At 43.6% G+C, this 20,346-nt stretch overlaps 1 protein-coding gene across 7 annotated transcripts; it reads right to left on the reverse strand.

Annotated features, from left to right (window-relative positions):
• Nucleotides 1-120: 120 nt before the first annotated feature.
• Nucleotides 121-19,443, reverse strand: LOC130522542 (uncharacterized). 7 transcript variants are annotated; one of them, XM_057027031.1, is made up of 36 exons: nucleotides 19,323-19,443; nucleotides 15,173-17,174; nucleotides 12,935-12,996; nucleotides 12,805-12,843; nucleotides 12,545-12,721; nucleotides 11,986-12,386; nucleotides 11,616-11,866; nucleotides 11,404-11,538; nucleotides 11,159-11,254; nucleotides 11,039-11,076; nucleotides 9,596-10,947; nucleotides 9,313-9,480; nucleotides 9,187-9,221; nucleotides 8,891-9,049; nucleotides 8,695-8,808; nucleotides 8,569-8,607; nucleotides 8,364-8,489; nucleotides 8,134-8,275; nucleotides 7,905-8,042; nucleotides 7,788-7,822; nucleotides 7,528-7,692; nucleotides 7,298-7,432; nucleotides 7,016-7,054; nucleotides 6,783-6,935; nucleotides 6,467-6,567; nucleotides 6,173-6,196; nucleotides 5,891-6,056; nucleotides 4,898-5,629; nucleotides 4,737-4,798; nucleotides 4,478-4,637; nucleotides 2,329-4,296; nucleotides 2,154-2,244; nucleotides 1,826-1,933; nucleotides 1,503-1,739; nucleotides 1,192-1,430; nucleotides 121-1,097 (listed from the first exon to the last, which is right to left on the reverse strand). In XM_057027031.1, exons 2-36 carry the CDS (start codon nucleotides 16,874-16,876, stop codon nucleotides 1,020-1,022), a joined length of 9,669 nt encoding a protein of 3,222 aa, XP_056883011.1. In that variant the 5' UTR covers nucleotides 16,877-17,174; nucleotides 19,323-19,443; the 3' UTR covers nucleotides 121-1,019. The 7 variants fall into 7 exon arrangements, with proteins under 7 accessions (XP_056883011.1, XP_056883012.1, XP_056883013.1 ...); XM_057027032.1 differs by having other exon boundaries at nucleotides 18,099-19,388; XM_057027033.1 differs by lacking the exon at nucleotides 19,323-19,443 and adding an exon at nucleotides 17,247-18,091 and having other exon boundaries at nucleotides 15,173-17,150.
• Nucleotides 19,444-20,346: the final 903 nt, after the last annotated feature.

Consider the following 20,346-nt stretch of genomic DNA (forward strand, 5'->3'; position numbering starts at 1 on the left):
AAATTCGTCTGAACTTCCGGTTTGATTGTCGCAGCTTTCAGATTAAAAGCCCGTTACCGGAACCTTTAATTCTTTTAAAAAAAAATTTTTTAGAATTAACAAATAACACAGGTACGCATACAGCATTTAAATTGTATTTACGTAAAAAAGCAGCAAAATATTTCCGTATGGGGCATATTGATATACAATAATTGATCAATTACAGAATTGAACAATACCTTTACAAATATTTGTTACCTACATACAGAGTAACACTATGATACATCTAAAATTACATACATTAATAGAGTGATAATTTATTTTATGAATGAGATTTATATAATAACTTCATGAACAAACATTTTACTTTGGAGCCATCATTGTTTTGTGGTGGAAGAAGTAAAATCTATTAAAAACTAAGCTTAAAAAAGAATGCAGCAGTCAACGACAGCAAGGTTTATTCTTAAATGACAATTCTAATAAAAAACAAACAGAACAGTTCCAATTCATTTCCATGACAAAATTAAGTCCAAAAGCAGTAAATTATTACAATATCTTCTCTAAGGTAGAAGATCAAAAATATAGAAGAAAATATAGCCTGAACTACACTTCCTTAAAACTGTATTAGAATTAGAAATTCAAAGAGATTTGTACATGTGAGGTCGACGCCACTCACAACACTTTGAGGATCATTGATCTCATGGCCGTGCATTGGTTAAAAATGCCAGTGGACAGCAGGAACCACTGAACTCAACTGAGCAACAGTGTTGAGAGTAACTGTGCACACACATTTAAGAGTTTAAATCTAAACTGAAAGCAAAAACAAAAATGGAAGGAAGAAAAGAGAAATGTCATCAGTAGTCACTGTTAACCTCCTCCACAGGTCATTGAAGGCACCGTTGGTTTACAACACTGCAACACAGCCATGGCGTGCTGTCTTTGGATTTTCCTCAGTCACTTTGACTGTCATTAAAATGGCTTTTCTGTCAATTGTGGCTCATCCATCTCCACACATTGCAACTTGACAAGTGAGTGTAGCCTTAATCAGAGGTGGGACCGCCTCTGGGCCTTTCTGATGAGGATGATGACAGTTTCTGCTCGATCTTCTGATAATGTTTCTGAAAAACCGGGGAGACCAACAACCATTAGTGTGTGTATTATCGGGATAACTGGTGTGTGTTCTAGGGTTTCACTCGCTGTGTTTGTTTGTACCTGCAGGTTGTCGTAGTGCCTCTGGCTGCTGCAGTGGACTTCCCTGGCCGTTTTTTCATTGCGATAAAACACAAGGCAGAGATTACAGAAAAATCCAGATGTGGGGACAACAAACTCCTGACCCAGAGGGTTGTTGGGTTTTAATTCTGGAAGTCTGAAGCTAGAACGGACACCAGGAGACTGGGAGCATGCTCGCTTTGCTTCTGGTCCAGTCAGCTTCCTCCTCTGTTTGTTCGCAGCTGCAACAGAGTAAATATCCCACATTTATATGAAAGAGACTCAACCCAGCATCGAAGGTTTGTTCTTCATACCTTTAATGTCCGTCCTGCTCCTGTCTCCCTCCAAACATCCCTCCAGTTTCTGGTTCCCAGGCTGCGGCTCGGCCGAGGTAGCTTTCACCTCCGTCTTCTGAGGCTCCCGCCGGCTTCCAGTTGACAACGAAGACTCGTCTTTCTCCGGAGAAGTGGCAGGTTGAACGGAGGCTGCTTCCTTTTCTTCTTCATCTTTTGAAGTCACGTTCTTACCTCTGACAGATCTTCTCACTTTCACTGCATGAAAAGGAAGTTTAGTATGAAACAAAGAACGACGTTTGATGAGCAAATGTGTGGTGGACTGTTGGGACAGGGAGGGTTACCTGGCGTCTGTCTGGTTCTCTTTCTAGGTCGACCTCTGGCCCTAGGGGATATTTTCTCCTCTTCCTCCTCCCCTACCTCATCTAGGGTCACAAAGTTTGGATTTTCCTCTAAAACCACACAAAAGAATCATAGAATATCCTGTAAATATGAAGATAGTGTACAAGTCTGATGGGTACCTGATGATTTACGACAGTAATTTACTGCGTGACAACAATGCAATAACAAATATGACATCTTGAGACGACATTAGTGCAGCCGCAACAATAACCGATCAAATATATGTGCAGTTAAGTGTGCATGTATATTTCACGGTGGATAAACACAAACCTGTCTCGGTGTCAAGTTTGCGTTTACCAGAGTGCTTCTGCTCCTGCTCTTCTTTATCTTCACCACCAGCTTCATCTATGGTTACTAAAGTCTAAAAACAGACAGCCGATGTTTCAACACAAATGTTTGTCTTTTATTCCGGATGGATGAAAGAAGAACTTTTGTAAATGTTTACTTCTGGATTTAAGAAGTCCACCGATTGGTCCTCCTCTCTGAGCGGGTGGGTCTCTGCACTGTTTTGCTCGACCATTTTGTCGTCTTCTTCTACGACCTCGTCCAGAGTGACGAGCGACTGCAGTTCTGTCTCTGTGATGTCATCTTTGTCTCGGCTCTCTGTTGCTCTCTCTTCTTCAGGCTCGTCTGCTCCCACCTCGTCCAGAGTCAACAGCTCCTTGGTGTCCTCCTCCACAGAGTCCTCATCTTGCTCCTCTCTCTCCTCATCCATAGATCTGCTGCTCCCGTCTCCCCCTCTGTCCTCTTGGCTCCGGCTTCTCTGCGCCCTGGTGCTGGTCCTGGGCTTCTCCCTCAGTTTTCGCTCGTGCTTCTCTTTTGAGTCAGCTGGTCTCTTCCTCAGTTCTTCCTCCTCAGCTGTGTCATCAGGGTAGTTCTCCTCCTCCTCACTCACTTCATCCAGGTTCACCATTGTGTCCAGAGTGTTTCTCTCAGGTGTTTCCAGTTGGCTCTCCTCTTCTGGTTTTAGAGGGTCGGTTTTGGACTTGGTTCCTGGTTTGTCTTCTTGATCCCTCTCTGTCCTGGATGAATTATTGCTCGTACCAGAACCTTCTCCAGCAGCTGAAACCCCACGAACCCCCAAATTAGAAACCGTCTCATTAACTCTTGTGACAGCGATACTGTGGGAGGCTTCTGCAGCTGTAGGACACGTCGAAGTGTCTTCTGTTTCAGCTGAAACCGCTTCAGTAATCACAGAATCTACGAGCTGATACGGAGGCTCTTGCTGCTCTTCCTCCTGGTTTTTGGTCGACCCTGTAACAGAAGTGCCATCTCCAGTCTGCTCATCCCCAATTTTGGGTGCCTCTTCTGTCCCAGAACTCTCAGGCCGTCCTGGGACGAGTTGATCGTCGGCTGTCTCGTCCTCAACTGAGTCAATCACCTGATATAGCTCCTCCTCCTGCTTCATTAGTTTTTCAGATGCATCATCTTTTAATGGCTGTTTCTCTTTTTTAGTTTTGACTATTTTCTTTGGTCTTCCTCGTTTTCTTGGCTGTGTTGGAGCTGGACTCTCCTCAACGACCTCATCTTTAACAGAATTTTGTATTTTGTAAGTGGCATCTTCGTGACACACCTCTCCAGTCACGTCACCTCCAGTCGATGGTGTTTCCTGGTCTTCTGGTAGTTTCTTCTCACTTCCTTCCCGTGCTTCTCTGGCTGCAGTGTGCCGCCTTCTCGCTGGTGTCCTCAAAGCATCGTTTTTGTTGGCTCTCTCTCTCTTTCCTCTTGTCGATCTTGTGACTTTAGCTTCATCGTCAGGGGTCTCTTCATCCACAGAGTCTAAGATTTTGTAAAGTGTTTCTTCGTCTGTGATGGGTGTTTCTGATGTTTCAGTGGGAGTCGGGGTGAGTTTGTCATCTTTCTTTCCTCGTGCGCTCCTCCTCCTGCCAGGTCTTCCTGAAGTGGTAGCATTCTGAGCGTCTTCTTCCAGCTCCATCTCTTTAGTCACCTCTTTGTCTTTCTTAAACCTTTGTGCAGAGGTGTCCACCTTCCTCTGAGTGTCCACCTTCCCCCGTGTGTCGTACTTTTTAACCATCATTTGCTTGAGAGGAGACTCACCTTCAGATGTTGTGGAAGTCAAATCCATCTTTGATGGTTCATTATATTTTCTCGTCCTCATCCCTCTCCTGATTGTTTTGTCTTTGTCATTCTCTGACTCTGCAGTCTCTGGTTGATCTTTCACTCCTTCAGATCTGCCTCCATATTGTAACTGGGGATCTTTGCGAGACAAAGCTGCCTGGTCTTCAAGGATGCTGCTTTTCGAATCCTCGGAGGATCTTGTGGGGATTGGTGTGATGCTGGAGGAGAATGTGGAGGGACTCGGGGGCTCAGGAGCTGTGTCTTCCACATCTGCACCAACTTCGTCAACAGTTACAAAATCCTCCATGCTGAAATTTTGTTCCTCAAAGAAAGACTGTAATGAATTTGACATAACAGTTAATAAATTAGTGAAGGAAATGCATGTGATGCTAAATTTATTTGGAATACATTGTCACTCTATTGAGATTACCAAAAATGGGTTCTATGGACATGAAATGAACATGCAACTAACTGAAACAGAACTGATGCCTTCATCTAAATACACCACCACACACCTCCTCTTCTTCTTCTTCATCTCTGGAGGTCTCTCCAGTCGACTGGTGAATGGTCACTTTGATGGTCTTCAAGATGTCTTTGTCCAACCAAGAATCGACGTTGACTGCGTCTTCTTCCAAATCTACTGTAGTCTTGCCTGCATCTCCAAGACACTCTGAACTACAGAGACATCAAAGAATTACCAGATGAGCACAAGAGTTCCCTTTTCACAAATATAATTTCTAATATAAGCATAAAACAGTAGGGGCGCATGCTTACCTGAACTCTTTGCAAATGTTTGTGGAAGGACTGTTTTTCTCAGGAGGCACTGGAACACAGGACTGAAGAACCATAGACGGTACAAACAAGTGTGAAAAATGTTTTCTTTAATTTCGGACTGCAGATTCAACATTAGATGATACTGTTAAGATGTCCCTTACCTGGACATCCTCTGGAGCAGAAGCTGCTGGTTCTTTGGGGACAGACACATCCACTGACATGTCATCATTCTCCTGTGGGTGGGTTTTCCCTTCGTCATCCACAGTGACCCCAGGCTCAATCGGCTGTGTTAATGAGCTGCCCCATTGGTCCTCATTAGCCACCTTTGGATCTGTTTGCTCTTCAAATGAATCAAGGATTTGGTATTTTTCCCCATCCACCCCACCCCACCCCACCTGCTGTTCCTTTTCAACTTCTGTGCTCTCCTCTGCACCCCTGTGGTCAGACAATGCAACTGCAAGGTCGACCCGTTTTTCTTGAGGCTGTTCTGGTTGAGGCTGGATTGAGGCTTTTTCAGTACAATCGGATGATGCGTCAGTTTGTTTTGCCACAGATTTTTTCTCACACTGCTCAGTTTTCTGACCAGAAGAGGAAGAAGGTTCCCGCAAGTTTTTACTTCTACAATCAGAGAATGAGGGCTTAGCCTGAGCTTTGACAGCCTCAGACAGGTTTGCGGCAGCTTTTTTCAACACTGCAGACTCGGAGGCGGTTTTTGGATCATGAGAAGATCCCGTTGTAGTTTGTGTGACCAAGTTGGACATATTTGCGCTTCCTTTGTTTCCTCTGGATTCGGATGAGCACCTGTGATTTGGATTAGCGCCTGGCGGAGTAAAGACCTTATCAAAAATAATTGCACTTGGAGACAGAGCGTCCGATGTAAAATCATCCGTCTCCTGTAAAAAAAAAAAAATTGCCAAACGATAGTTTTAAAAAGCATCCTATCCAAAAACGAGAGGAACCATTAATTCTTTCCATTATATCTCCAAAATTAGTTGCCTTTCCAAAACAAATTTTCAGAATACCGGTGAGTCTTCTCAGTTCTTAGCGATCAGATTACAATTATAAGCAGACTATATCACATATATATCACGGTTTTACAACCATGGCGTAAATTAATAATATCCAGTGGATTTAGCATTTAATGTATTCCCCACCTTGTACCTTCCTGATATCCCCTTAGCGCCTACATTCTGGTGAATGGTCACTTTGATGGTCTTTAAAACGCCTTCGTCAAGCGGGGGTTTGTCTTTGGCTGCGTTCTGGCCCAAGTTCACTGGGGTCTTGCCGTTGATCTCCAGCCGCTTTTCAAAGCTCTCCAAACTACACATGTACGGACAAAATGCTTAAACATGAGCAAGCCGACTGACCTGTAAATGATGAATTTAAACATTTGCGTTTTGACACAGCCAAAACATTAGAAAAGGGGATATACTTACGTTTCTGGATTTTTTATTATAAACCTAGAGAGAGAAAAGCACCTGGTTTAGGCTGAGACAGGTAGAACAAGGAGGTTCAACATGATGTAGAAAATGGATGAATTTAAATCAAAATTGTCTTTTTTCAAATGATTCTTCACATGAGCTCAATGACTCAGACCTTTGTTCTTTGCCTCTGATATCTATATTCCTTCATACCTGCCTGATACCAGATTGTGAGCAAATAGTAATTCTGAACATAAATTATGCACACACAGACTTAATGCACATCGCAGCATTCACAAGGACACTCACCCAGTTGCACACAGATGCCCTTCGAAATGTTTGCACTGAAAGTGCTTAAATTTCTCCAGGACCTGCTCCAGATCACTGGCTTTAGCCAACTCAGCGTATATCTAAAGCAGAATGACACAGAGAGAAGAAGCAATGAAGAAAAAATTGGAAAAAAGATTGTAAGTCAATTCTCCTCAGGTTTAGAGGTAAAATGATGTAATCTTTGTTGGTATCCAGCTCAGGGTAGAACTGACTGATTATTTAGTGCAGCACCAACAAAAATTGGATTAAGGTGTGTGACGTAATGTAAAAATAGTCAAGGTTTTGTGTTTTGTACCCTGTTGGCGAGCGGCAAGTATCTGACAAAGGTTGCACTCAACGCCAACCTTTCAATGACCACCCCAATGATATGTAGAGATGTCTGAGTAGTCTCTATGCACAGCAGCCGCTTCCTCAGAGATTCTGGCTCCGGAACTTCCGACAAAGGTGACTGGAGGAAAAAAAGATGAGTTTGAGGAACAGAAAAAAAGCTGCTCAGAATCAACAAAATATGCATGATTCAAGACTTACCGTCTCGCTCAGTTTAATCAGACTCGTGTACATGACTTCCTGCAAAAAGACACCAATAGACAGTTAACCAAGACCAATATGTGCTGGTCGCTCTTTTACAGTTCAGAACATTGGAATTTCCCCGAATCCAAATCAGGAGTGCAAATCGCACAGCACTTTGGCACCCACTAATGACAAAATAACCATCAGTTGTATAAACAGCAATTTCCAGCAATGGATTAGTTTAGAATGTTGTAGCCAAACACCCTCCTGTATAGAGTAGTCCCAGAGCGAGTCCAATACCTGAGTGTACTCTGGAATCAAGCGTTGGAACACAAAGTGGACAGTGAGCGTGCAGTCAGCTACACACACTGGATTTTTGATGTGATCTTGGACAAAACGACAGCAGGCGCTCCAGTCCTCAAAAATTACAAAGGCCTGGTGGTTTGTACCAACAGAAGGAAAAAAACAGATTATAGTCAGTGACATTAAGATACCGTGTCAGTAATTAAATTACCTTTTTGCTCACTTACCCTCTTCTGTAGTGGCAGCACGATTACATTATAGCACAGTGTTTTGAAGGTGCGTTGGGAAAAATACGGCCAGACCACCTGGGCGATGTTTTCATGCATGTACCTTTCCATTGGCAAGTTGGTCAACATGATCGTAGAGAACATGGAACCACGACTGCTGGCTGCCTACAAAATCATGAGATTTAAAGCCCCATGAAAGCAATTCATCAAATTCCAACAAAGTCCAGTAGAGCACACAAATCATTAGTTACTGGGTTTACCTGAATGTCCTCCATCGCACTGACTGTCAGATAATCTTAAGAGAAAAACATAAAAAGTCAGGTGAATGAATTAACATGGGGACACATCAGCAACTAACTCAAGTTACTGTCTCCTACCTGGGATGATGAACCAAGGAAAAGCTGTAGGGAACAAAGTAGTGTTTTTCCTTGTGATCCAATATGGTGGACTGCTGCCTTTTGGAGGAGCGAAATTCATTGGCGGGATCGTGACTCCAGCAACAACATCGTCATTGTCTTACAAAAAGGAGGAGGAAATCATGTTTGTTAACATTTGTTAGACTTGTTCCATTTCTCACAACTGAACTGCAGTCAGAGAAACATTCACCTGCTGCTGTCTTGATGTCTGTCTGTGCTGGGCAAACATTCGGAGCTCTCTGCCTGAAGACTTCTTCGCCAGAAAATTCTTTGAGGCTGTGCCAAACCCCGAACCGATCCGCATCAAGATTGGATGAAAATTGTATGTATGCCTGGAAAAAAGCGACAGAAGCACTCTAAAACGCTGCCTGGTATGACCAACCGTGTCCACTGAAAAAGACACCTCTGGAGGGTTTGTACCTTGTTCAGCAGAGGCAGAAAATTGACGACATGACTGTGTTTTTTCCAAGTGTTGCAGAGCTCTCTGGCTTTGTCGAGGGAAATATTCTTGATGAATATAGTTCTTTCTGCAGCACCTCGCACAGGCTGGATATAGAAAACAAGAGCAGATCTAAACAACATGAATCAAAGGACAGAAACTAGCGCTGCATGTGTGCGTACTCACAAAGTTTGTCAAGCTCATCAGCGATTTATAAAATGTGATCTAAAACAGCAGCAACAGGGAAGTATTAATCAGACTGCCTCTTTTTATTGTGATGTGAATGCATCTGTGAGCACCCTGCACGCTTACCGACGTCAATAAATTCTGGCCGGGGATCACTCGGATGTGCGGCCTTGACTTTTTGAAGGCAATCCTTGTGGAGGTTAACTTTTTGAGGCCTTTAGTTGGTATTATAGCAAAAGCCTGAAGTGATAAACCAAAAATCACAAGAGCTGAATTGAAAACCAGAAACCAGTGCACACATCACAGGATAATGGACACGTACCATCTGCACCTGTGGAAGCACAAACATCGTGTTGGGCGTATACTGAAACCCAAACGGCATGAGCACTTCGGCCAGCTCCTTCTCTGTGTAGCGGCACTCATTATAAAAGGGCAGCGAGGTTATTTGGATTACTTTCAGCTTCTTGTTGTATGATGGGACCTGTAAAACAACCAGAGAAGAGACCAGTGCCTTACTTTTTTTAGGTTTTGTACTATGAAAAAGTGTGTATGTGGTATAACTCAATCATCGTCCCGTGATATGAATGCAGCCATTAACACAAATCTGCAAAAACCTACCATTGTGGGATTACAGGCCTCGATTCTGAAGCAAACTGTGAAAGAGACCAAAACAAAAAGCAATCATAAATGTGTTAAGAAGCTTCGGAAGACACCCACAAATGGCAAAACAGATAGATCTCTTACTCAATGCATCAGGATCAATGAAGTTTGCTATGGTTTCCCCGTCAGTCAGAGGGAGAACGTCCGACTGAAACATTTTGCATTTCGGAAGCTGCTGCACCTCTTTCTTGACAGCTGTTGGGGTTTTTACAGATGAAGCCTTGCTGGGTGTCTTCAGGAGATGCGCAGCCCCTTAATAATAGCCAAGCCATTTAGTTTGTGTGATCACAGGTCAAATTAAAGACTGAAATTGTCCATTTCAATGGAACAAAGGTGCTTTCACCATATGGCCAAGACTCCCACATACCTTCTTGTTGTGTCTTCACGCCACTGCCACTCTGCTTCACGTACAAAGCTTCTGTCTTGATCTCTGTGGTTCCTGCCGTGGGCTGTGCTTTTTCTGCTAGGTTTTCTTCCACGTGTTGAGAAGCTTTGGCAGGGTTTACAGGTGGAGGTGTCTCAATTGGAGGAGCTGCAGGTTTCTTAATTTCTGAAATGTTTAGTGGAGGTGATTTTTCTTCCTTAAGGATCGCACCATTGCTAACTTCCTGGAGATCTGTGGAATCCGTCTCCCCGAGCTGCATCGGTTCGGCATCTTGAGTTTTAATGTGTTTGACAGTTTCAGTTTGAGGGTTGTGGTCGAAAGCTGTTGATTTATCACCTTGAACGATCTCTTTGAGCGTCACAGAGGTTGCTAAAGCGGATGTGTCTTCACTTTGACCAGTCTGAGGTTGGTTTTCTCTATCTGCATTTTCCACAACCACATCCGTTCCTATTATGGCCAGTTTCTCACCTCCTTCCTCTCCCACTAACACTGCAGATTTGTTATACACAGTTTCCGATGTCACAGACTTTGGTTTGAGTGTAGAGTCATCTGTCTGAGGTTGGTTTTCTGCATCTGTGCATTTTAAAGGCATACTCTCCTCTTTCACGTTTCCTCCTGCCATGAACAGGTTCTCTGCAAGTTTATCCAAGTCTGGTGTTGAGTCGGTCAAGGTCGTTTCTACGGGTCTGAGGAAACCTTCCGTTTCTTCCACTAACATTGCAGATTTGTTATCCTCCGTATCTGATGTGACAGGCTTTGGTTTGAGTTTGGAGTTGCCAGTCTGTAGTTGGTTTTCTGCATCCGTGCATTCTAAAGGTACGCTCTCCTCCTTCATGTCTCCTCCTGCCACCAACAGTTTCTTAGTAAGTTCATCTAAATCTGGTGTTGAGTCTGTCAAGGTCGTTTCTACGGGTCTGAGGAAACCTTCCGTTTCTTCCACTAACATCGCAGATTTGTTATCCTCCGTATCTGATGTGACAGGCTTTGGTTTGAGTTTGGAGTTGCCTGTTTTAGCAGCATTCTTGGATTTAAGGGGGCCCTTTTTCTTTAGAACCGCCTTTTTCACAGCTCCTGTCACAGCTAGTTTACCTTTGACCTTTTTACCTGCTGGCAAGGTAGCATTTGTTTTGCTTTTGGAAAGCAGAGATTTCGATTTAGTGGCAGTCTTCAGACCTTTACCACAGCCTTTGGCCGCAGCTGCGTTTTTCATGATCTTGCTTGCTTCAGATGCCGAAGGCCCTTTATGACGAGTATTGGCAGGTGCTGTTCTGGAGGCACTGACAGCTGCTGATTTGGCTGTTTTTGATGTGGATGCCCCAGACGAACATGACTTGCTGAAGAAAAAAAAGTTAGGTCAAAACCTCTATGATTGCATAGAATGTAACAGTTTATAGATATAAAAGTTCTGAGAGGAACACAACTAACCTGTGAGAAGGCAGCCTTTGCTCCTTTGAAACAGCTCCCTGCAAACAGATTTTTTACATCATCCAACAAAACCGCAAAATAAAAGGAGTGAATGAAACAATGAATTCAAATATATAATACCTTATCCGCCACGGTGATCATTACACTTTTGACATTAAGAAATTTCACTTTTTTCAATTTCTTAGCATCCTCTTCTTTCTCGAAACAGACAATTGCCTACAAGATCACAAATAAATGCTTTTAAATTTGAAAATAATAGTAGGAAAACAGAAAAACAGGAAGTGAGCCTGAATTCCTGCTAAACCATCGCTATTCATTCGACAATAAAGAATAATAATTAGCTTGAGTCTTCATCTAGTCAGTACCTGTTGCTTGGACCTGAACAGTACAAATGATTTGGTTTTTCCAAATTTCTCCACAGCAGTGTTAATATCATGGTGTGACAGTGAATTTGTAATCCCTTCCAGTTTCACCATAGTTGGAGGTCCAGACTTTCCCACCTGAATTAAAAAGAGAAAAGTCAGGAGAGAAAATACTGGTGGTTCAAAACAGACTGAACACACAAACACACTGATACCTCAATCCTTCTGGAAGAGCCTTCGCCACTTTTCTGCAGAAAGGGCTTTGACTTCAGGGGATTTAAGGTGGATTTCTTTACAACAGAAGATAAGGAAGTGGCAGGCAGTGAAAGAGAGAACTGTTTTCCTGCTTTAGAAGAGGAGGAGGATGGGGATGATGAGGCTGGAGTAATCTTTTTGATCTCAGCCACCAGGGCAGAAGCCAGGTTCTTCACCATGGTGTCCAGGTCAGAATGATTCGATTGGACACCTACAGGGATGAATCAGTAGAGTGTTGATGTGCTTCTGCATTGACTGGATGATAGCTCAAGTTCTTAAGATCGTAACTTTGAATGCATCTTATTCGTGTGAATGTTAAAAAGGTCAAACCTGATGCTTCTAGACGAGACAATGTCTCTGCGGACAATCGTCTCTCAACCGCCCTTGGCGACAGATGTCTCTCCACAACCCTCCTTGATGACAGCCATTTCTCCTCAGTCCTCCTAGGCGATGTCCGTCTGTCATCGTTCTTATTTCCTAGTGATTTTGTCTTGACCTTTTCTCTCTCCTCACTCCTCATATGCAAATGTCGTCTCTCGTCAATCCTCTCTGGTCTCTTGTCGTTTCTTCGCAGGGGCGAAAGTCTGCCGTCATCCCTTCTGGGTGCCAATCCTCTGTCATCACTCCATCTCAGAGGTGGCGAACATCTCCTCTTAGGAGGTGAATGTCTCACATTCATCCATCTTGGACTGTCTTCAATCCACCTACATGATGCCGGTTTATCAGGGCTCCTTGTACACAACCAATAGCAGAGAAAATTAACTTAAAATCCGGCAAATTGAACGACAAATCAACATGCATGACACATTTAAAGAAGTCAACTCAAATACTGATGTAGATGCTGATCAGGAAAACGACAGTCGATAGTTAAAGGGTTTAAGCTGCATACCTGAGAGTGTATCTGGAACTCTGCGGAGATCTTGATCTACTGTGTCTCTCCCTTTTACCTTCCAAGCCGTGGCGACGAGGGCTGGCCGAGTGGGACCGAGAGCGACTCCCACGCACGGCTTTCTGGCGAACATCTGCAGCAGTGGCGGTGGAGGGCTTGACATTTTTATCTGCAGATCTGAGGAGAAAAATATACTTTGTATCTGAAGCTAAAGCAGAATGTAGAGAAGCTTCAACCAAATCAGTTTCAACCAAATTTACCGTGGCTCAGTTTTGATGGTGCCATCCCAATCTGGGTATCTGTAGATAGAAGGTCAGGAAGCACCTTTTTAAGACATAACTCAACACGTTCTTCTAAAAAAATCTATTATTTTGATAGATTTAGACGGACCGGTGTCGCAGGAGTTTGCAATTCCCCAGGTGAAGACTTGTATTCTGATGGGCAATCCAGTCCTGGCAACCCAAACGAGACAGAGTGTCTTATCATCATCATTAATTTGTCCAACAAAACATTTGTATTTCTCTCACCATGGAAAATGCACAGAAGAAATAAACACAAGTTGTTGGAAAACAGCAAAATAAATGCATTTTATAAATTGTATCCTTGTGCACTGGAACTGAGTTCGACAACAATTGACAGTTACAGTCAACCCCGATTTAAAAATAAAATGAAAAAATAAAAAAAATCCTCTTGATGCAGTTCTCTTTGAGCTCCTGATATATGGAGGTTCTCCTTCCAGCTGAGTCCAGGGACGAAAACAGCGATGCAGAGAAAAACCACACTCACGGCTGGAGTCTGGAATTCCTGAAGTAACGTAACCCAAAAAAGTCACTGGTGGGGCAAGTGTGTCGCTGAGGTGGATGGATGTTTTGCAAAAAAAGTGTACTGTGCGAGAATTGTTGTTATTACTATTATTGTTTACATGCTGTGATGTGTAGATTTTAAGTGTTTGAGGAATGCTGTTAAAAAAAGGAAAGTGTAAATGTTTAAACTAAGTGCTGGAGCTGTTTACAACACCAGCACTTAGAGGTATCCTGTTCGTTAAGACAAGGAAGTTGTAAAGATGGGAAAGGAGATAGGAGATAAGGAGTCGTGAGGTCCTGTTTGACATAAATCCTGTTTGCACCAATAATAGAGGCGAGCGAGCAGCAGACGAGCAGAGTTGACAGAGGAAGCCTGAACTGATGTTCAGCTCTCCCAAGATCTCCTGTTGTAAGGACCCAAGATCTCCCGTTGTAAGGACCCAAGGTCTCCTGTTGTAAGGACCCAAGGTCTCCTGTTGTAAGGAACCAAGATCTCCTGTTGTAAGGAACCAAGATCTCCTGCTGTAAGGACCCAGGTCTCCTGTTGTAAGGACCCAAGATCTCCTGTTGTAAGGTCTCCTGTTGTAAGGAACCAAGATCTCCTGTTGTAAGGAACCAAGATCTCCTGTTGTAAGGACCCAAGGTCTCCTGTTGTAAGGTCTCCTGTTGTTTGCGTGGTTGATCTGAGTCTAGTGACGAACAGCACGGGTGACTAAAACTTCACCCTCACAACTGTTAAAAATAAAATGAACTGACAAAGAAATGACAGATTCAACAAGAACAAAAACAAATGAATCACTTGACAAAAAACCCACACAAACAAGGAGATATTGTCATTTTTCTCACTTCCATTTCTATTACTTAAACAAAGTAATTAGGTGCTATTTGTCTGAGGGTGGTCCAGATGGTCCGGAGTAGATATCTCCTCATCCTGTCTTTTAATAAATGCATATGTCATACCCGAAAGTCTACAGCCATATATAAAAGATCAGTACATATCAATAAATTAAGTCCAGTAAATCGTACACAGGTCTGAAAATGAGTAGAACCTTGAAAACGTTTTGTCACCAAATCTGCTGGGTGAACGGTGCATCTACAAAAGTCCTAAGAGTATGTTGGGCGAGGATTTCCTGGGGTTGAACAAGACATCAAACAGATTGCCGGTCACTATGGAACGTGCATTTGAGTCTTGGAAGCCTCCATGAGTTAAACAAAACCTGACCGGACTGGTCAGATTGCGTTTCACTATTGCAGGCACTGCAGAATTGTCTCTTTCCCCGAATTACGAAGGTGAGGAGGGAATCTAGAAGACAGCGCTGCAGCGGGCGAGTGATATAACCCACGAACCTCTGACGTCTCTGGAACACTGGTCTCAGTACAAAGTGTGCAGCTCTGTTGTGTCTCCCAGGAGAACTCAAGGTCAAGACAGAAAACTGTTGCGTGTTGAGAAGCTGCAGAGGTTCCTGGGTTATTGTTTGCAGCCTAGTAAGTTTTGCATTGCCGGGGATCAAGAACTCGCCATTCTGTCAAGGGGAAAACTGGCCTAATGGATGCATGGAAAATAAAATTATTCTCCAGCACAACATTATTCAGTTCATCGAACGTGTCCTGAGCCAGCACATTTGGTGACAGGTTTCAATAGCCTTTGCTGCAACAGAGGACTCACAGCATCATGATCTCTGGTGCACGTGAACTTTCCAGTTAATACACAATGAAATGAAAAAGTGGATGTTAAGAAATACCAAACTCTTTCAAAACATCTTGTATTACAATTGACGGGGACTCACAATTGGCAATAGACAACAAAGTGCAATCTTCTACTCACCTTCATCCCAGCACATTCTTTGGAACACAGTGAACAGGTATGTGGAAAGACTCTCGGGGAGGTGGCGGCATAGTCATGCATCATGGCCAGCGTTGGCAGACCTTTAAAAGGTGTAGCCTTTCCTCGTGTGCGCTCCTCTGGATTGGCCGCCTGCGCTGGGAAAGGCTGGTGCAAATGTGGCGGGATGCCTGGCGAGTGATGGGTGGCCCAAGAGGCTTCGCTGATCCTTGAAGCGGTAGTAGCAGGTGGAAGTTGTAGACTGGCGGAATAACCCGAAGACCATACCACAGTCCGCATTAATGGTTCTGTGGGCATGTGTGGCTGTGACTGCTGCGCCAGTGGATGCTGTCCCGCCTGGTTCCCAACCGTTGGCGCCTGGTCTTGTTTGGCCTTGATGCTGTGGCTCTTGTTATCGCTGATGAGGCCAGGCCTGCCTGAATGCAAACCCTGCATCAGGACGCAGGAAGTCGCGGGTTTTAATGGCGACTGTCCATCTTCTGGTTCTTTAACAGGAACAGCTCTTGTAGATTTTCTCATGTCTGTGTCAGTTTTTGGCACAAGCATGGTGCTGGGAACCTTTTCTGGGGTCTGCAGTGGTTTGTTGTAGGGACCCAGAGTGTTCAGTATGTGTAAAGAGCCAGAACTGTCACTATTTGTGCCCCTTTTATTCTTTTCCTGTGGTTGTTGTCTGCTTCCACCAGAATGACCAGAATCCAACAGAAATGTACCTCCACTGTGGCTGCTGCTGGGTGGGCCGTCAGCGGTCGTTCCAACGCCATCCGACGCTCCTTCGTTATATCGGCGTTTATGTCCATAGTCAATCACTTTACTCTGCTGAAGAACAGCTGGTGACCTTCTTTTCTGGCTCAGCCCTGGCCCAACAGAAGAACTGTGGCTGTATGGTCCACTCAAACTTTTGAGGGGCTGAGGCTCAGGATAGGTCTTTGTGTGACTGGCAGCCATAGTTTTGTTGGCTTTTTCCAGGCTCCTTTGCTGCAGGATTTTCTGCATGTTGGCCAGAGTCATTTGGTCCTCAGGACAGGAGATGAGATATTCCAGGTCCTCTTTATCGAGTCCATACTGACGAAGGATGCTCGTAGCGGTCTCAGCCGTGTCCCTTGTTTGAGAGGACGGGGGAGCAGCCGATCGCTCCTCTGGCACGATGTGGTTGTCGTCACCAAGCCCAGGAATGTATGGTGCGTTGTGTTCTTCGCCATGTGACGTGGCCGATGTGCTTTGGTTCGGTGGTCTTTTGTAGTTCAACCAATCCAGGGAGCACCTGTCAATAACAACACATGTGCCACCGTCCCCTTGAAAGGCAGAGGATGATGATGACATGTGGAGGGATGCCTTGTTTGTTCCAAAGGGACCAATCTCGCCAGTGTCCCTCCCAGGAAAGGGAGCGTTCTGGTTGGTTTGTGGCACTGGTATTCCCGCAGCCCTCACCTCTCTATCTCTGGTACTGTTGGTTATTGCAGACCTGAGTATGGGCTCATCGTTTACAATTCTTCTCTGTTCATGTCTATAGTTCAAAGATGTTAATGATGGAACGATTGTGCCGGATCTCTCAGGAACTGCAGAGGAGCTGAAACTGAAATCAGCTCCCAGATGAGCAGCTTCTGGCTGCGTATTTGAGTAATCATATTGTCCTTGGGCAGATCTTTGCTTCCTAGAACCACAGGGGTTGTACGGCGGGTGGGACATGTTTGCGATCTTCAGAATGTTGAGGAGGTTAATGGCCACGGCAGTCGGAGAGGGAGCTGCTGAATGTCTGCAGCGAGCGCGTGTTTTGGAGTTGGCTTTAAAGGCTCGAGACTGGCCGCCAACAGCAAGTGCGCTATTGATCTGAGTCAGAGCTAGCTGTGTTTTCAGTTGAGCCAGATGCAAGGAGGCAGCATGTTGTCCAATCAGGAGAGAGGCGCCCGGGAACCCTCCAAGTAGAGGACTTGGAAACGGCCCTAGACCAGGCGGAGGGGCACTAAGCTCCGTTTGCAAAGAAAAGCTGGAGTTACAAACAAACACAACAAAGGAAGGGGTTATTGGGCTGGACTGTATCTCAGCTGTTAAAGTCTACCTTTGAGGGCTGTTTCTTCAGCTGGCCGTGCTGCTGATGTTAGGTCAAAAAACATGGAAAGAATTTCAATTTTCTGAGATTTTCGCTGACAGGACAAAGACAAACACGAGGAAACAAAAAAAAGCAACAAAGTACAGATACACAAAGCTGAACACAAAGCTGCATTTTGAAACATTTCATTAAAAGATTATGTGCACATTTAGTAGAGGTGCATTAATATATATTTACTGATCATTAGATATCAATACTCTACATTTGGCATGGCATTTTTCTGGATAGTTAACAAAATCTGTCAGAAACTGCAACTATCTACACAGACCAGAAGATCCAGGCTGGAGGTCAGTGAGATAGAAATGCCACAGACGAAAATAATAAAAAACACACACACACACACACACACACAACAGAAAATAAAGTATATTTCCAAGGGAGTGGGGGAAATCAAGGCTCTTTTTTCCCTGACACATCAGTTATGACTACAGTGTTCTTTGTAGCAGAAACTACAGAAGCAAACATCAAGATACGAAGGCTCCCTCTGAGCAGCTGCACAATTAGGCTAATTTCACCAAAATGCATAGATATTGATTGTGTTGCTTTTTAATTTTACTACCAAAGTAAAAATAGAAGAAAAAATGCTTCTGGTGTTCCAGGACTTCCCAGTACCTAAAAACAAAGTTCCCCACCATTTTGCAGTGGAAGAAGTAAAATTCTCAGCCAGATTATTGATATTTATGATAATAAATATAGCAACATAGACACTAATGTTGTTAGGAAGCAAGCGCCATTTACATGCCAACATACACACTGGAGTCCTGATTCTATCAAGAGCTGACATGGAGAGCCATTTTTTACCTGGATTTTAGGACGAGTCCTTGAGAGAAGTCAAGCCATCCAGAGGACCCCAACAGATTGTTTTGGTGTGCATGAATGTCCACCGATCGGAGGCCAACCTTAAGCTCTCTTTTCCTTATTTTTAATAGTCCACCCCCCAGTAAAACATGAGATCCAATAAGCACCAGGAGTCCACTGGGTTCAACGCAGTTTTATTTTCGAAAATAAAGCCTGAAAACAATCGCTGTATGAAAAACGCATAAACCGGTTGTATTTCTCCAAACCCAACCCTGCTGATTTCAGGTTAAACATCTGCGAACGCCCCATGCGATTGGTTTCATTTTCTCAAAAATGAGAATGCGGCGCAACTGAACCATCATTGTTCAGCCTTTAAAGGGATTTAGACCGATCCAGAAACATTCCCTTGAGACTTGGACTTTACCATCACAGCTGTGTAACTGTGTATAACAATAAAGTTTCCACATATCAGTGTAAGCATTTTATGGAGTCTTTAGCTATTCTGTTCCAATCAAGTATGCTTCTGAATCAGGACCTGGCCTAATGCAGTCACTGTTCCAGAAACAGGTTTGGCATATTAAGGTTTAAAACCAGCCAAAAACCACCCAAGTCCAAAGTGGCCAGGATTTCCAGAAAATACAAGGAATTGTCTCAAAAGTATGTCTTCGGATTTTTGCGCCAGCGCCTACATGTGTTTCTCCAAACAAACCTTATTTCATTACAACACGACTTGTATGAACAATATTTGCCTGGAGTGGAGATATTGATGAGAAAAGAGGCCGATGTAGGGCACTTCCTGTTGTGGCTTCCCGGTTCTATCCTCCGGGGCGCAACCTGACTTAAGATGAAGTACCGCCCTTCCTTTTTTTTTAGCTGCGCCACATGAAAAAGTGCCACTTTTGGTCAACGTACCGAACTCGGACCGAACCTAACTCCCCTGGTTTCGATTACATGTGACTGACACAACCTTCGGGGGTAGAGACAAGTGCCACGGGGATTAAAGCCGCCATTTTAAACAATATTTATTCTTATTACGGTTTAAAAGAGAAGAAGAATGTTTTAACAAAAACGCTGAACCTTCAAGAAGCCCATACAGGAAAAACAAATGGTCGGCATTCCAAAGCTGTGGAGAATATTTATCGTGTTATTCAAATAGACACCGAAGAGGTACAAACGGGCGGATATTCGCAACTTCCGTTTTAAAAAATCTCGGTTATTTGCGCCTACCTGGCTGCGTCACCTTTCTTGAAAACATCCAAATATTTTCTTGAGGGTCCATGAGGGTTCAGACAGAACCGGAAGTTTTATCTTCTTCTATGCTTTTTGTTTGTCTTTCGCCGCTTAGTGACCGGAAGAAGTATCGCACCTTCCCAGAGAGGCGCCTAAAAGCTGCTTTAAGATCTCAAAACTCTGTTCAAAATTAATCACTTCGTGAGTTTGTATAGCAGAGCTGTGTTTGCATGATTGCACGTTTTGTAGAAAAATAAAATGAATAAGTAGCACAATAGCGATGAGAATTATTTTGGTATTTTAAAGGTATTTTGAGTTGGCTCGATTAAATAGGCACTTAACAAGTACCCTGATCCACTGTAATTTTTTTATATTTATTTCCTCTTGTCTGATCTTAGCTGAAATCCCCTCGTTAGATGAATTTAGTAGAAATTATTTTGAAATATTAAAAAATGCAGACACCTGCAATGCCATCATTCTGCCACAAGGTGACACCATGACAGTGGAAATGCTATAACATGATATTATATAATATGGTTGTTGAATACTGTATAAGGTGAGAATGTTTAACCTCTTTACTAAAGTTAATTAAGAACCTTTGATTTACTAAAGCTTTATTTTGTACACAATCACTTTAACTGTCTAATCTTTCGAGCAAATATATTTAAATGATCCCCAAAGAGAAAGTGATAATCCTTCCTCCTGTAAATAAAAACAGAAACCAGCGAGGATTTAATTGATCTTAGGAGCATATGAGCTTTAAATCTGTGATAATTGAGTGCACCGACTGCTCAATCAACAGCTAATCAAAAGATAAATGAAGAATATGCTTCTCGAGGGATCGTGTTCTGCGGGGTGTTGCACCAAATTAATGATATATCCTCTTTATCTCCTCCCCTTCACCACAGGGATTAACACCTGACTATTAAACAACAGCTGAGTGTGCGTGTGCCCGAGGATGCTGGGTTTTTATTTTCAGCTGCTCTCACCGCCCTGGCAGAGGCCTGGTCACATGGCTGCA

This window comes from Takifugu flavidus, chromosome 3 (assembly GCF_003711565.1).
Source record: "Takifugu flavidus isolate HTHZ2018 chromosome 3, ASM371156v2, whole genome shotgun sequence".
NCBI lineage: Eukaryota > Metazoa > Chordata > Actinopteri > Tetraodontiformes > Tetraodontidae > Takifugu > Takifugu flavidus.

Coding starts and splice junctions, on each gene's coding strand:
- LOC130522542 (XM_057027031.1), bottom strand. CDS start 16,876: ATGTCCCACCCGCCGTACAACCCCTGTGGTTCTAGGAAGCAAAGATCT. Junction 8,276..8,363: donor TTCTGCCTCTGCTGAACAAG/GTACAAACCCTC, acceptor GCTTTTTTCCAG/GCATACATACAATTTTCATC. Junction 6,197..6,466: donor GGGCATCTGTGTGCAACTGG/GTGAGTGTCCTT, acceptor TTCTCTCTCTAG/GTTTATAATAAAAAATCCAG.